Consider the following 15,419-nt stretch of genomic DNA (forward strand, 5'->3'; position numbering starts at 1 on the left):
CACAATATAAACCAAGATTGCCTGGGTAGCACCGGACCCATTAGCACTATAGCGGCTGGGAAATTTTTACCTGCATCCATGAACACTGGTTGGAATTTCCCTATGAGCCTTCTGTTACTTCTAATGTGAAAAAAATGATTTCCATTCTTCATTTGAAGAATTTCTAGTGTGTATTAACTTCCATACTACTCAGCCTTGAAACCGTAATGTAACAGAAAAGAACAAAATAACCACATGACACAGTAAACCTTAGTAGCATTACACTCCAGGTAACCTAAGGACCTCGGCACTCCACTTATTTCATATACAAGGAATATTGGCACACTTCCCTTCTTAATGCATCACAAGCTTACCTTGAAATGCCTGCCAGACGGAGATTAACTTATAAGAACTAAACCTTGTCAAGAAGCAGGCATCTGTATATTATAAAGCTACAGGTATACAATTCACAGCTTTACAAAGAACTTTCCTGGAAAAAATAAAATAGGGGCTGCCTTGGCCTGACAAACGAAGAGGCATGACCTCTAAAAGGTCCACAAAAATGGGTTAAAAATAGATCAAAGACAGACTTTGTACACGTACCATTTCCTCAACGTATGGGAACAACATGTCTCCAAAGTATTCGGTGGCTTCAATAGGAAGCTGTGCCGGCAAATTATCAATCGAGCACATCAGAATACCATTTCCTTCAACACTAGAACATAGTAACAAGTTTATTCCAGTACCGTAGTAAAGGGATTTATCCTGGTTCATATGTGAAAATCAAGAACGACATGACTTACCTGTCATGAATAATATGCTGGTCGGCATCATACATGCAAAATGGCATATCAATGGTTGTACATTCAGTCATGAAATCTATGGAGCCCCCAGTGTCTGCAGAGATGTCACCAATGGCTAAAAGTCTGAAGAAATAAAATAACACATGTATGACGTGTAATAAAAAACTAAAGCGAGACAGCAATACAAGACAGCCTTCCTCTTATAGACTGCATATGCAGAGTATTCTGGTAAATGTAATTAATATATCATTATCTACATTATTACAGTAGATTTAATGGTAATCACTAAAAGCAGAACATAACAGTTTATACAAAATATGGAAAAGAGCTAGTACAAGGGGCTGCTGATATGTCTTTGGCTTTACCTAGAAAGAAACAAGATAGGATGATGAAACTTTACATTTATTCCACATACTCTCCACTGATGTCAACATACTTCTTACATCGGTATTAGAGATGAGCGAACCGGTCGCGGTTGGGCTCGAGGTGGTTCGCCGAACGGAGGTCTCGTTCGAGTTCGGTTCGTCGAACGTTCGACGAACCGAACTCGAACCAATAGGCTATAATGGGAGGCAATCACAAACACATAAAAATGCATTATAAATGTACACATACAGTAAATAAACATTGCCATAACACTTACCGGTCCCCGCGATCCCTCCTGCACTCTGTCTCCTGCCGCTATTCCATCCGATGATCGCTGAATCCTCCCGGTGACCGGCACTGCCAGCAGAGAAGCAGGACCTATCGTGACCTCAAAATAGCCATGTGACCAGTCACGTGGCTATTATCTCATTGGCTACAGACTGGTCACATGACTATGACGCGTCATGTAGGACCTGCGAGTGCATCTCTCCGGTACACGGTGCACATTTGTGTATCGCCGTGTACCGGCGATATGCTCTAGCACACGGTCGACTCCCCGTTCCGTTAGGGACCGGCTGACACAGCCGGTCATTAACGGAGATCACCGTTGCTATGGTAACGCGTCTGTCAGCGTTACCGCTGTTACCGCTAGCAACACTGATCACTCACGGAGTGAAGGCTGCACGCTGCTTCCCGATTGTAGTGAGGATTGTAGTGAGGATGAGGTGCCCCAGCCCATCAAGTGATGGGCTGGGGCACCTCATCCTCACTACAATCGTCATTACTACTACACTAGTGAGGATTGTAGTGAGGATGAGGTGCCCCAGCCCATCAAGTGATGGGCTGGGGCACCTCATCCTCACTACAATCGTCACTACTACTACACTAGTGAGGATTGTAGTGAGGATGAGGTGCCCCAGCCCATCAAGTGATGGGCTGGGGCACCTCATCCTCACTACAATCTTCACTACAATCCTGAAGTGCAGTTTCTTCAAATTCATTTAAAGGCACTTGGAACGCTGAAATTGCTGCTTATAATTTAGCCTCTATTAAAAACCTCTTATCAGCGCTGGTTTATTGGGGATTTATTGGGCTGACAGGGGTAATAAAGATGGAGTCTCTAATGTGTCTGTGTATTTATTTCTATTAAAGTATTTTTTCTCTGTGTGGTGTCTTTTTTTTAACCCTTTATTGGAGATTCTTAATGGCCGGGTCAAACGTGCCTGACATTAAGAATCTCTGGCTTAATACTGGCTAGTAAAACAAAGCCAGTATTAACTCATGATTACCCAACAAGCCACCCGGCTCCAGGGCTGTTGGAAGAGTTGGATACAGCGCCAGATGATGGCGCTTCTATGAGAGCGCCATTTTCTGGGACGGCTGCGGACTGAAATTCGCAGCAGAGGCGCCCAGAAACCTCGGGCTAACCTGTGCTGCGGATTCCAATCCCCAGCTGCCTAGTTGTACCTGGCTGGACACAAAAATGGGGCGAAGCCCACGTCATTTGTTTTTTAATTATTTCATGAAATAAGTGAAATAATTAAAAAAAACGGGCTTCCCAATATTTTTGGTTCCCAGCCGGGTACAAATAGGCAACTGGGGGTTGGAGGCAGCCCGTGGCTGCCTGCTGTACCTGGCTAGCATACAAAAATATGGCGAAGCCCACATCATTTTTTTGGTGGGCAAAAAACTTCTGCATACAGTCCTGGATGGAGTATGCTGAGCCTTGTAGTTCTGCAGCTGCTGTCTGCTCTTCTCCATACAGACAGACAGCAGCTGCAGAACTACAAGGCTCAGCATACTCCATCCAGGACTGTATGCAGAAGTTTTTTGCCCCCTGAAAAAATTATGTGGGCTTCGCCATATTTTTGTATGCTAGCCAGGTACAGCAGGCAGGTACGGCTGCCCCCAACCCCCAGTTGCCTATTTGTACCCGGCTGGGAACCAAAAATAAAGGGAAGCCCTTTTTTTATTATTTCATGAATTTCATGAAATAATTAGAAAACAAATGACGTAGGCTTCGCCCCATTTTTGTGTCCAGCCAGGTACAACTAGGCAGCTGGGGATTGGAATCCGCAGCACAGGTTGGCCTGAGCTTTCTGGGCCCCACTGCTGCGAATTGCAGTCTGCAGCCGCCTCAAAAAATGGCATTTTCATAGAAGCGCCATCTTCTGGCGCTGTATCCAACTCTTCCAGCACCTGCCTGCTATACCTGGCTAGCATACAAAAATATGGCGAAGCTTAAGTCCTTTTTTTGTAGTTTTTTGGCAAAAAAAATAAAAAATGCTTCCCTGGATTTTCCATTGCCAGTGAAGGTAAAACTAAGCAGTGGGGGTTAGCAGCCAGTAGCTGCTTGGATTACCCTTAGCTAGCAATACAAAAAATGCAGCGGGAGCCCATATATATTTTTTTTAATTATTTATTTAAATAACTAAAAACAAAATGGGCTTCCCTGTATTTTGATTGCTGGACATCACAGTGCTGTAAAAATAAATCTTTAAAAAAAATGACGTAGCGCTCCGCGGTATTTTTGATTCTCAGCGCAGATAAAGCAGACAGCTATGGGTTGCCACCCCCATCTGCCTGCCGTTACCTTGGTTGGCAATCAAAATACAGGGAAGCCCATTAATTTTTTCTATTTAAAAAATAGTTAAAAAAAAAAAATGACGTTGGGTCCCCCCATTTTTGATAGCCAGCTAGGGTAAAGCAGACGGCTGTAGCCTGAAAACCACAGCTGGCAGCTTTACCGTGGTTGGGGATCCAATGTGGAGGTCCCCCCAGGCTCTTTTTTTATAATTATTTTATAAATATTAATAATTACACAAAAAAGTAGGGTTCCCCCCCAAATTGGATCACCAGCCAAGGTAAAGCGGACAGCTGTGGTCTGGTATTCTCAGGGTGGGAAGGTCCATAGTTATTGGGCCTTCACAGCCTAAAAATAGCAGGCCGCAGGCACCCCAGACGTGGCGCATCCACTAGATGCGCCAATCCTGGCGCTTCACCCCAGCTCATCCCGTGCCCTGGTGCAGTGGCAAACGGGGTAATAAATCGGGTTGATACTAGCTGTAAAGTCACCTGAGATCAAGCCCAGCAGTTTGTGATGTCATGGCGTCTATTAGATACCCAACATCATAAACTGTCAGTACTAACAAAAAAAAAAAAATCGTCAAAAGAAATTTATTTGAAAAAACAGTCCCCAAAACATTTCCTCTTTCACCAATTTATTGTAAGAAAAAAAATAAAGGGGTCCCACGACGACTCTGGACCGTCTAGAATATGGGGGGGAGACACTCAGGGAACGTATCCCCCATTTTCTAGGAGTGCGGACCCTTCATGTGAGGAGTGTGGGTGCAATGAATCTGCACTCACTCTCCCCGGGTCCACAGCAGCAGAGTCCATGTCGTAATGGTTGCTACTAAAGCTGCAATGCCCTGCTCATGAGGTAAGGGCATGCCTAATCAGGAGAACTACTGTAGAGGAAGCTCTGCTCACTGGTATATAGGTGCTCAGAGGTAATAATAGATAAAATTAGTGAGTAACCTCGGCACTCTAAATCTCCCAGACTAAGTCAGTAAGTCACAACGAATAGTAATGCAAAATCACTCTTTATTGGTCCGTATTAAGAAAAAATTTTTTTTCATAAGCATATATGTTTTTGTCCAAAACAAGTTACAAATGACGTTTCGGCCTGAGCCTTCGTCAGATTGGACTTATCTGCATGTAATCCTGAAAAATGACAATAATCAGTATCACATAAGAGTGAGAGAACAATAACATAAACTCGAACAATGTAGAGGTACAATTGGGATGCAGCAAAAAAATTGCAACACAGCAAGAAATGAAACACATGATACAAATGTCATAACACAGTACAAGGACAATATAGTAATGACAAATATGGGGTCAGAGTAGGCTTAGACAGCTCTGGTACGAAAGAGATGTCAATCATAAAGTAACATGTGCAGTAGGTGTAGAGCTACACTATGCATGGCAGAGCTAATGGGTAGACCGACCATAGAAAAAGAACGGAGAAAAAGTGGAGAAAAAAATGGAGAAAAAGTGGAGAAAAAGTGGAGAAAAAGTGGAGAAAAAAATGGAGAAAAAGTGGAGAAAAAATGGAGAAAAAGTGGATAAAAAGTGGATAACAAGTGGAGAAAAAGTGGAGAAAAAATGGAGAAAAAGTGGAGAAAAAGTGGAGAAAAAAATGGAGAAAAAGTGGAGAAAAAGTGGAGAAAAAATGGAGAAAAAGTGGAGAAAAAGTGGAGAAAAAGTGGATAAAAAGTGGAGAAAAAGTGGAGAAAAAGTGGATAAAAAGTGGAGAAAAAGTGGAGAAAAAGTGGAGAAAAAGTGGAGAAAAAATGGAAAAAAAGTGGAGAAGAAGTGGAGAAGTGGAGAAGAAGTGGAGAAGAAGTGGAGAAGAAGTGTTTGTTCATGCCAGATGGGAGATAAATAAATTTTTACCGGCGCTGTCATTTACTGTAACGTGATCATCGGTGTACGGTGTATACCAGTGATCACGTGAGCGGGGACCGGAAAAACCGTCCTGAATCATGATCTCCAGGGTCTCAGGTAGCCCTGAAACCCCGGAGATTTTCTGACGCCGGGGGGCGTTATTCACTTATTTCTGCCTGCTGTTTATAAACGGCAGATCAGAATAAGGCTACATTAACACGACCGATCCATTTTTGCGGTCTGCAAAAAACAGTCCGTTTTTTTTTCACGGGTGCATCCGTGTGGCATCCGTTTCCGTTCCGTATGTCATCTGTTTGTCATCCGTGTGCCTTCCGTTTTTTTTGTGTACTGCAAAAAAACTGAAGGAGGGTAAATGCATAAATTTACCCAGGATCCATAGCTTCATCCTACATGAGGCGGTCACATGTTCACTCCAGTGCCATTTTCTACTGCTTTTCACAGCGTAGAGCGCTCTGGTGATTTTCTTGTGCTTGTGCACTTCATATCAGTCTTTTCTGTCATTATAATGGCAGAAAGACACATAATGTCCCACTCTCCTGCATTTTGTAATTTTGCACCCTTTGGTGCCTTTCATGTGGCACTAAGGGGTGCTTAGCTTTGTATTTAGCCAAAAAATGAAAAAAAAAAATGACGTAGGGTTCCTTCCCCCTAGTTTTGTAGCCAGCTAGGGTAAAGCAGACGGCTGCAGCCTGCAGACCACAGCTGGCAACCTCACCTTGGCTGGTAATCCAAAACTGAGGGAACCCCACGCTGTTATTTTAAATTAAATAAATAATTAAAAAAAAAAAACACGTAGGGGTCCCTCCAAAATTGGATCACCAGCCAAGGTAAAGCAGACAGCTGGGGTCTGATATTCTCAGACTAGGGAGGTCCATGGTTATTGGACTCTCCCCAGCCTAAAAATAGCAGGCCGCAGCCGCCCCAGAAGTGGCGCATCCATTAGATGCGCCAATCCTGGTGCTTCGCCCCAGCTCATCCCGCGCCCTGGTGCGGTGGCAAATGGGGTAATATATGGGGTTAATACCAGATGTGTAATGTCACCTGGCATCAAGCCCTGGGGTTGGTGAGGTCAGGCGTCTATCAGATACCCGACATCACCAACCCAGTCAGTAATAAAAAAAAATAGACGACAAACACATTTTTATTTGAAAAAACACTCCCCAAAACATTCCCTCTTTAACCAATTTATTACAAAGAAAAACAAATCCAGGTCTGGTGTAATCCAAGGGGTTGCCATGACGATCCACACTGTCCCAGTCAATGAAGAGCAGAATGTTCCCCATTGGCTGGGAGAGCAATGCAGTGACCTGAGCTAACATCAATGGGTCAGCCCAGGTCACTGCAGGGGATGACAAGTGCTGCTGTCAGCGAGGTACATTACCTGCGCTGATCTCCAGCACTGCCGACAGCACCTGTCACTGAGTTCAATGACCGCCGCCTTCACAGCAAAATATCGCGAGAGGCCCGTGACGTCACCGCTAGTCAGTCTCGGGTCGGAAGCGAGAGGTGATGTGACAAGCGGCGGCCATGGAGGACAGTGACAGCGCTGAGGTCGGAATAGCGGGACTTCATCACCGCAGGTAAGCCGAGCGGGACCATGTGTGCAGAGTGTGTGTGTGTGTGTGTGTATGTATGTATGTGTACATGTCGCGGGCAGGAGGGGGCGGAGCGAGCTGAGCGGGGAAGTGTGGGCTTCCTGCACGTAACTGGGATAAACATCGGGTTACTAACCAAAGCGCTTTGCTTGGATACCCGATGTTTATCTTGGTTACCAGCTTGTGGCAGGCTGCCAGCGATGGCTCCTGCACACTGTAGCTGTAAAAAGCCCTGCTTTTTGCTGCTAGAACTGTTCTCAAACGTATCTAGAACTATCGAGCTTTTAGCAAAAAGCTCGAGTTCTAGTTCGATCTAGAACAGCCCCCAAAATCACTCAAACCTCGAACTGGAGAACCAAGAACCTAGAACCGCGCTCAACTCTAATCGGTATACCAAGTTCTAGAAGCCTAACAAAAAAGGATTTCGGTTGTGCCTCAAATCAGGCATCTGTAGCATGGCATCCGAAATGGTGTGAAATTTGGTACTCTTGAGTTGTTTCTTCAGGTTTGAAAACAGATGATAGTCAGAGGGAGATAGATCTGGTGAATAAGGTGGGTGGTCAAACAGCCAGTTTTGCCGTGGTCGCTTGTGCAGTGTCAGCAAAGGCATTGTCCTGAAGGAACAAGATTCCTTTGGAGAGCTTGCCGCACCTTTTGGTCTTCAGAGCTGCCTTCAATTAGTCCAAAAGTTCAATGTAATACTTTGCATTGATGGTGGAACCCTTTTTAAGGTAGTCCACTAGCAGAACGCCCTCCTTATCGCAGACAACCGACGCCATCACCTTAGTGGCTGATTTTTGCACCCTGAACGTCTTTGGATGAGGAGAACCACTATGCCTCCATTCAATTTCAGGGTCATACAAATAATCCAGCTCACATCCATAGTGACCAGTCGAAAGTTGAACCAGGAAGTTATTATCAGTCTGGAAATGCTGACAAACGGACCAGGAAGTTTTCACTCGCATGCTTCTCTGATCTGTTGTCAAACATTTGGGGACCCACTTTGCAGGTAGCTTCATCATGTCCAAATGTTCACAGATAATGACACAAACACGTTCACGGGAAATCCCCATGAGATCTACTATTGCTTTAGCTGAAATTCGTTGATTCTCCAGTATAAGGTTGTGCATAGCATTGACGATCTGCGGAACAACTACCACTCTCGGTCGTCCAGGACGTTCCTCATCATTGGTGCTGAAGTGGCCCGTTTTAAATTTGGCAATCCAGTTCTTAACTGTGGAATATAAAGGACATTGATCTCCCAATGTCTGCGACATATCACCATGAATATCCTTTGTAGACTTTCCTTTCAGAAACAAGAATTTTATCACTCCTCTGCTCTCAGTTGCTTTGAATATCGCAGTAGACTCCGCCATTTTGTTTTCCCACGTGCGTAGAACACTGTTGCCATAAGCAACAAACACAGAATTTTGAAAATATATATTAGACACAGAAGGCTTTCATGTGATGTAACATTCGTTACCATAGAAACAAAAAAAGATCCCAAAGCCAAAGACTTATCAGCAGCCCCTCATACAGGGACGCCACAGATGTATAGAAATAATCACGGAAAGCCATTAGGCACATAAAAAGCAATATTTTCACCATTTCATCTACCAACTTCTCACGTAATGAGGTTTTCTTGGTCGCTTCAATGGGGGTCATAGAACCATGGGATTGTCTACTGCGACCTGGAGGTTGACACAGATATTACATGGAACTAAAAATTTGCTCCTCCCCAGCAGACTGCTGGCATCCAGCCTCCTCAGTTTTTTTCTGTGTCAGTTGGAGGCAGGGCTGTTTTAAACCTATCTTAGATGTTTGCTTTTAGAAGCCAAGTTAGGCATTAACTTTTTGTGCCTCCTATTGTTGATTTGTGTGTTCTGACATACAGGATTGATTTTGGGCTAGGTCACCCCTGGGATTGTTTACTTAAGCGGGCTTTACACGCTACGACATTGCTCAAGTGATCTTGTTGGGGTCACGGAATTTGTGACGCACATCCGGTCGCTTTAGCGATGCCGTTGCGTGTGACACCTATGAGCGATTTTGCATCGTCGCAAAAACGTGCAAAATCGCTCATCGGTGACATGGGGGTCCATTCTCAAATATCGTTACTGCAGCAGTAACGAAGTTGTTCCTCGTTCCTGTGGCAGCACACATCACTCCGTGTGAAACCGCAAGAATGAGGAACCTCACCTTACCTGCCTCCCGGCCACAATGCGGAAGGAAGGAGGTGGGCGGGATGTTACGTCCCACTCATCTCCACCCCTCCGCTTCTATTGGGCGGCGGTTCAGTGATGCTGCTGTGACGTCGCTGTGATGCTGAACGAACCGCCCCCTTAGAAAGGAGGCGGTTCGCTGGTCACAGCGACGTCGCAGGGAAGGTAAGTCCGTGTGATGAGTCCGGGCGATGTTGTGCGACACGGGCAGCGATTGGCCCGTGTCGCACAACCGATGGGGGCGGGTACGCACACTGGCGATATCAGTACCGATATCGCAGTGTGTAAAGCGGCCTTTACAGTATGTATATCATGATCCGTGATAGCAGTTATCTTGTGGTAGAATATTAAAATCTTTAATTCACTTCTGCTATTCAAGTGTACACCTGCACGTTCTGAATTTTATATTTGGCATTGAACACGAGTTTTGATTAACCTATGGTCAGAATTGTATTTATTAGCACGCCTTAGGAGGAATATAATAAGATTACCAAACAGTTACATACCAATAATTGACTGAGGCTTCCCTTGCACTCCCTCTATCCTTAGACCAGCTGCACTCTAGCCTAGTGCAGCGTCACTGAGGGTGAGCCATCGCGGAGCGAGGGCACATTTACGTTATTTTAGGGTGCCAACCTCCACAGCAATGTAGGGTCAGTAGAAGGGCAATTTGGCCCCTCCTCCAGCCTGAATCAATATTTTTGTAAATCTGGATATATGTGTTTATATGTCTTAATTAATATGTCTAAATAAAATTGTTTTTAGTGTTTTTTGTTTTTCTTTTGTTTTTGTAGTTATTAATACCCTCTAATTATCGAACTGTAGGTTTTTTTAAGTACTTCATTTTTTGGGCAAAAACTCTGCTTTTCAAAGAGGCAACATGTCAAATGTTTTTGCCATTTGCGTTTTGAACTGCAAAGCAGAGTTTTTGCCCAAATTTCTGCCACAAAAAGGCTGCAGTTTGAACAGCATAGCACGGACAAGAAACCCAAATTCCCATAGACTATGCTTGAAAAGCAGAACACATCCATTTTGGCATTAAACGCTGCAGTTGAAAAAGCAGCAAAAAAGCAGGTAAAAAGCAGGTAAAAAGCAACGTGGACACATAGCCTTAGAAGGGTTAAAAGTATCAGCAATTTCTCACTTTTTTAACAAAATTTACAAAACCAATGTTGTTTTAGGGATCACATCATATTTTAAGTGACTATACGATGTGACAGCATTCTAAAAACTGCACCCCTCTAACTGCTCAAAACCACATCTAAGAAGTGTATTAACTCTTCAAGTGCTTCATAGGAACTAAAGCAATGTGGAAGGAAAAAATGAAAATGTTACCTTTTCCTACAAAAATATTGCTTTATCCCCATATTTTGCATTTTCACAAGGGTAACAGGAGAAAATGAATCATACAATTTGTTGTGCAATTTTTCCTTAATACCCCAATACCTCTTATGTGATGGAAAACTACTGTTTGGGCATGTGGCAACTCAATGTGCACATTTTGGATTATCTTAGCTGCTTTCTCCTTTGTTACATAGCACTCACTTGTAGATTCCTTGCAGTTATACATAAACTAGATTACAGAATCCGGAATGGAATATGGCTCTGAAGATGTATACATGACAAACCAAGCACATCCCGATAGTGGTGCAGTAGCGCTACCTACTTGTGTGGTAGTTCTGGACAGCCCTCTGTGATGACCGCAGTAGATTTAACCGGAGCTAGAAGCCTTTGAGCATCCTGTCTATTGAGCAAACGGGGCGTATGTGGATCCCAATATATTCCGTTAATTAAACAAGTTGTGTAAGGTGCAATCTTTAAAGGGGAAAAATAACAGGAAAAAAGGGATTAGAACAGTTGCGGTGTCATAGACAGGCAAGGCAATAAATGACAATAACAAAAAAGCACAAAGAAAAAAATTACAGAACATAAGTATAGGAAGGTAGACATAAGAACATGTTAATTGATTAATTACCGCAGTCATTTAATACCAAGTATGAACTGAAGAACCTTCTCCTACACTTACATCAATATTAAACCTCGAGGTATAAAGTTCTGGATTCTTGTCATATTCGACTGGATCATAGACACCATCAGTTTTCCTAACAAGGTGGTGATGACGACTTAACACAGTCCCATACACTTTTCTGAGATCTACAGGAAAGATGACAGATAATTAGACGGTAGACATGACGCCCAAAAAAAACTTTGCTAAGAAAAGTGATTTACCTCCAGTCTTGGAAACTTCTCTCAGTTCATGAGGTTCTACAAATTCGCAGGGCAATTCATTAAACATTTCCTGAGCTCCCTAATTTACAAAAACGAAAATAAGAAAATGATAAAATAAAAAAAGAACTCAGCATTCGCTGCATCTGACGTAAAATCCTGCCGTGTAAAATGAAAGTCTATATGAATAGGTACGTGGCTGAGTGTAGGACTTTAGGCACATTACCGAATGTGTGGACAAGAAGTGACATTTACATTCATTTATTTTTTTTTCATAAGTCAATAAACTAAGCTGTGATACGTTTGTAATCTATCTTAGTACAGTAAAGTGGCTGTCCCCACTTATCAGACAAATCTACGACACCCTTGCATAAATCATTCACATTAAGGCCACGTGCACACGTTCAGTATTTGGTGAGTTTTTTACCTCAGTATTTGTAATGCCACGTGCACACGTTCAATATTTGGTGAGTTTTTACCTCAGTATTTGTAAGGCCACGTGCACAGGCAGTATTTGGTGAGTTTTTTACTTCAGTATTCGGTGAATTTTTTACCTTAGTATTTGTAAGGCCACGTGTACACGTTGAGTATTTGGTGTGTTTTTTACCTCAGTATTTGTAAGACAAAACAAGGAGTGGGTAAAAAAAATGCAGAAATGGTGCCCATGTTTCTATTATACTTTTCCTCTGTTTGCTCCACTCCTGATTTTGGCTTACAAATATCGAAGGAAAAAAACTCACCAAATAGTTAGCGTGTGCACTTGGCCTTAATGTTTTGACTTGAATGCAATAGCTGCAAAATTGATCAAAGCCACTGGTTGATGAAAACTGTTTTGTTGATTTTTTTTCCTTTTTACTGTAAAAAAACAAAAAAAACAAAGTTCTCTCACTTTTGAAACATTGCCGGTTCCAGTAAACACAAAGGTCAGAGGTCCAATAGATTTTGGCATCAAGCCAAGAGATATTTCATATCCTGCATCCCGCACCGCCTGGACAGCTTGGCTGCTGTTTCGGTAGTTATGAGCCATACCTATGTGCTGAAAAACAAAAAAAACCACAGTATAAATGCACAATGGAAGAACTGTAACAAGAGTATGGTCTACATGCCCACATTCAATTCTATTCAAAGGTTCAGCCTAATAACTGATATAACGCTACTGCATTTTACACATACACAACGTACCATGAAAGGAGTGTGGTGTCCCAGTGCAAGAAATCTCAGTCCCAATCCGTGCAACATGTTGATCATTCCTGCAAAGATGGATTGAATGTGTTCAGTAGGGGTTTTTAGGTGGAGAATGTAGAGAACTCATAGATGCCTGTAAGCCATCACGGCTTAGAGAAAAGGCGATCACATCACTGGGCTCTGCATTATTAGAATAGGACGCCACCATTGCCGTATTATTTACACGTGCAGAAACTTTTAAAAAGAACAAAAATTCAACTCCAAGTATCCTTTTTCTTAATTGTAATTTATTTTTTTAATATTTGGATTTATATTTTTATGTCTGTCACAGCGCCACCTTGTAAGATGCATGATTTATACACAGTATGTCACAAAAGTGAGTACACCACTCACATTTTTGTAATTATAATATATTTGTTCCCAGTGGTTTAGACATTTATGGCTGTGTTGAGTTATTTAGAGGGCACACCAAATTTACACTTTTATACAAGCTGCACACTGATTACTTTACATTGTATCAAAGTGTCATATCTTCAGTGTTGTCCCGTGAAAAGATAGAACAAAACTATTTACAACAATGTGAGGGGTGTACTCACTTTTGTGACATACTGTATCTTAAGCCCCTTTCACTCGTCAGTGATTCTGGTACGTTTGTGCTTTTTTTAAAACGCACCAGAATCACTGACATACGCAGACCCATTCTAATCAATGGGTCTGCTCACACATCAGTGATTTTTCACTGAACGTGTCTCCGTGCAGCGTGCACCCTTGGCCGTGATTCTGCATGGAGACATGTCAGTTTTTCTCTGGCATCACTGATGACCCACGGACCACACTATAGTGTGATCTGTGTGTGATCAGTGAAACACGTACCAGAAAATCACAGACATGTTAAATATTCAAAATTTTCAGCTTACCTTGCCTGCGATTCGCTGTGCCTGCTCCGCTCTCGGCAGCTCCTGCCTGGCTCATGAATATTCATGAGAGCAGGAAATGCCGACCAGGAAGTAGGTGCTGAGAGCGGTGGGCAGACGCTGGAGAGCCGAGGAATTCAGCACCATGGACAGCAGCAGTGAAGGCAGGTGAGTAATGTCCATATGCAATCACGGATCACGGATTGCACATGGACAACCCACCTGTGCCGTGAATCACGGAACACGGAGGGACATGTGTGTGTTTTACACGTCAGTAAAGAACGTCAGTGAAGAACGTCAGTGTTTTTCACTGACGTGTGAAACGGGCCTTACGTAGTATCTTCTAGAAATATAGTACATGTACCTGCTACACCAGCCCATTGTCCAAAGGCCACGACTCGCATTCCCCTATGATCCATCATTTTTTCATAATCAATTAGTCGAATTTCCTTTAAAGAAAAATTGATTAATGCATAATTAACATACATGTAAAAATACCATAAAAAAATAATAAGTAATGCAATACAAAAACAGAATAAAAGAAAATGCTTTAGTTGATTATGAAAACCTCATTTAGAAAATGTGATACTATTACTTAAAGAGGACCCATCATATTTCTTGTCCGTTTGTAAATATATGTATACTTCATACATACCAATTTTGTAGCAATTTTGTAGACACTTCAGTTTGCAGCGCCTTTGTTATCAATCCTAATGGGTGTTACCAGTGAAGCTGTGTCCCCTACACAGTATCCAATCAGTGCTGACAATGCCAGACTGTATGGACACACTCTTTTTGCAAAGGAAACTAATTCTCCACTGGCAAAGAATTCAATAAAACGCTCTACTCCAAGAAGTTAGGACAAATCACAACTTACTAAGCTTCAGACGCACCCTAAAGACTCATCATTTTAGTGCGGCCTATCACACTCCCTAATCAAATTCAATTCACATAGTCCCTCTACAACTTCTCACAACATAACTCCACATCAAACTCCATGGCACCCAAAGGCATCTCAAGCCTCTGGCCCACTGGTCCAGGAAGCCATTATCTAGCCCCCATATCCGTGAGATGGCTGGATTGTCATTGTAAATAAGCACTTGTAGCTTGCCCCTCCCCCCCAGCTCATTGTAGATTGTAAGCTCTCACGAGCAGGGTTGTGTTTTTTCTTTTTTTTTCTCCTCTAAATATTGTATTTTCTATAACTGTTACTTGTTTGTATATAATCCTCCTGAATTGTAAAGCGCTGCGGAATATGTTGGCGCTATAGAAATAAAGATTATTATTATTATTATTATTATTAATAAAAGATGTTCCAATTTTGGAATCTCATAAGAAATAGATGCAATTAGTGCTACAGACATGCCAACCCATATATGACCCATATATTCTCTATACTTTTATTTTACGCTGGAGAAAAATAACATAATTAACTTTTAACTTCCATTGATCAAAGCTTTCATGCAAAAAAGTGGTGTAAAACATTTTAAAAATTTTTGTTGTTTTAACTGCAGGTTCTCCCAGCTCTGTCGACTTGGATGAAGCAGGTGGTGTGAAGGCATGTCTCGGCTAAGGCTGCTTTCACACTTGCGTTGTGCGGCATCCGTTGCTATCTGCCGCCTTGCGGAATTACGGTAACCGTTGCAGGAAACCGTT

General features: G+C 42.6%; 1 protein-coding gene across 1 annotated transcript in view; it reads right to left on the reverse strand.

Moving 5' to 3' along the window:
• The window catches only part of AASS (aminoadipate-semialdehyde synthase), a 151,909-nt gene that overhangs the window by 49,606 nt on the left and 86,884 nt on the right, over positions 1-15,419 (reverse strand). The window contains exons 4-11 of the mRNA XM_075345058.1: positions 14,128-14,212; positions 12,847-12,914; positions 12,554-12,700; positions 11,668-11,746; positions 11,465-11,592; positions 11,105-11,253; positions 783-905; positions 583-694 (exon numbers count right to left, since the gene is read on the reverse strand). Coding sequence (XP_075201173.1) covers positions 583-694; positions 783-905; positions 11,105-11,253; positions 11,465-11,592; positions 11,668-11,746; positions 12,554-12,700; positions 12,847-12,914; positions 14,128-14,212 — 891 coding nt within the window. The remainder of the gene's footprint in view (positions 1-582; positions 695-782; positions 906-11,104; positions 11,254-11,464; positions 11,593-11,667; positions 11,747-12,553; positions 12,701-12,846; positions 12,915-14,127; positions 14,213-15,419) is intronic.

Source organism: Anomaloglossus baeobatrachus, chromosome 4, assembly GCF_048569485.1.
Source record: "Anomaloglossus baeobatrachus isolate aAnoBae1 chromosome 4, aAnoBae1.hap1, whole genome shotgun sequence".
NCBI lineage: Eukaryota > Metazoa > Chordata > Amphibia > Anura > Aromobatidae > Anomaloglossus > Anomaloglossus baeobatrachus.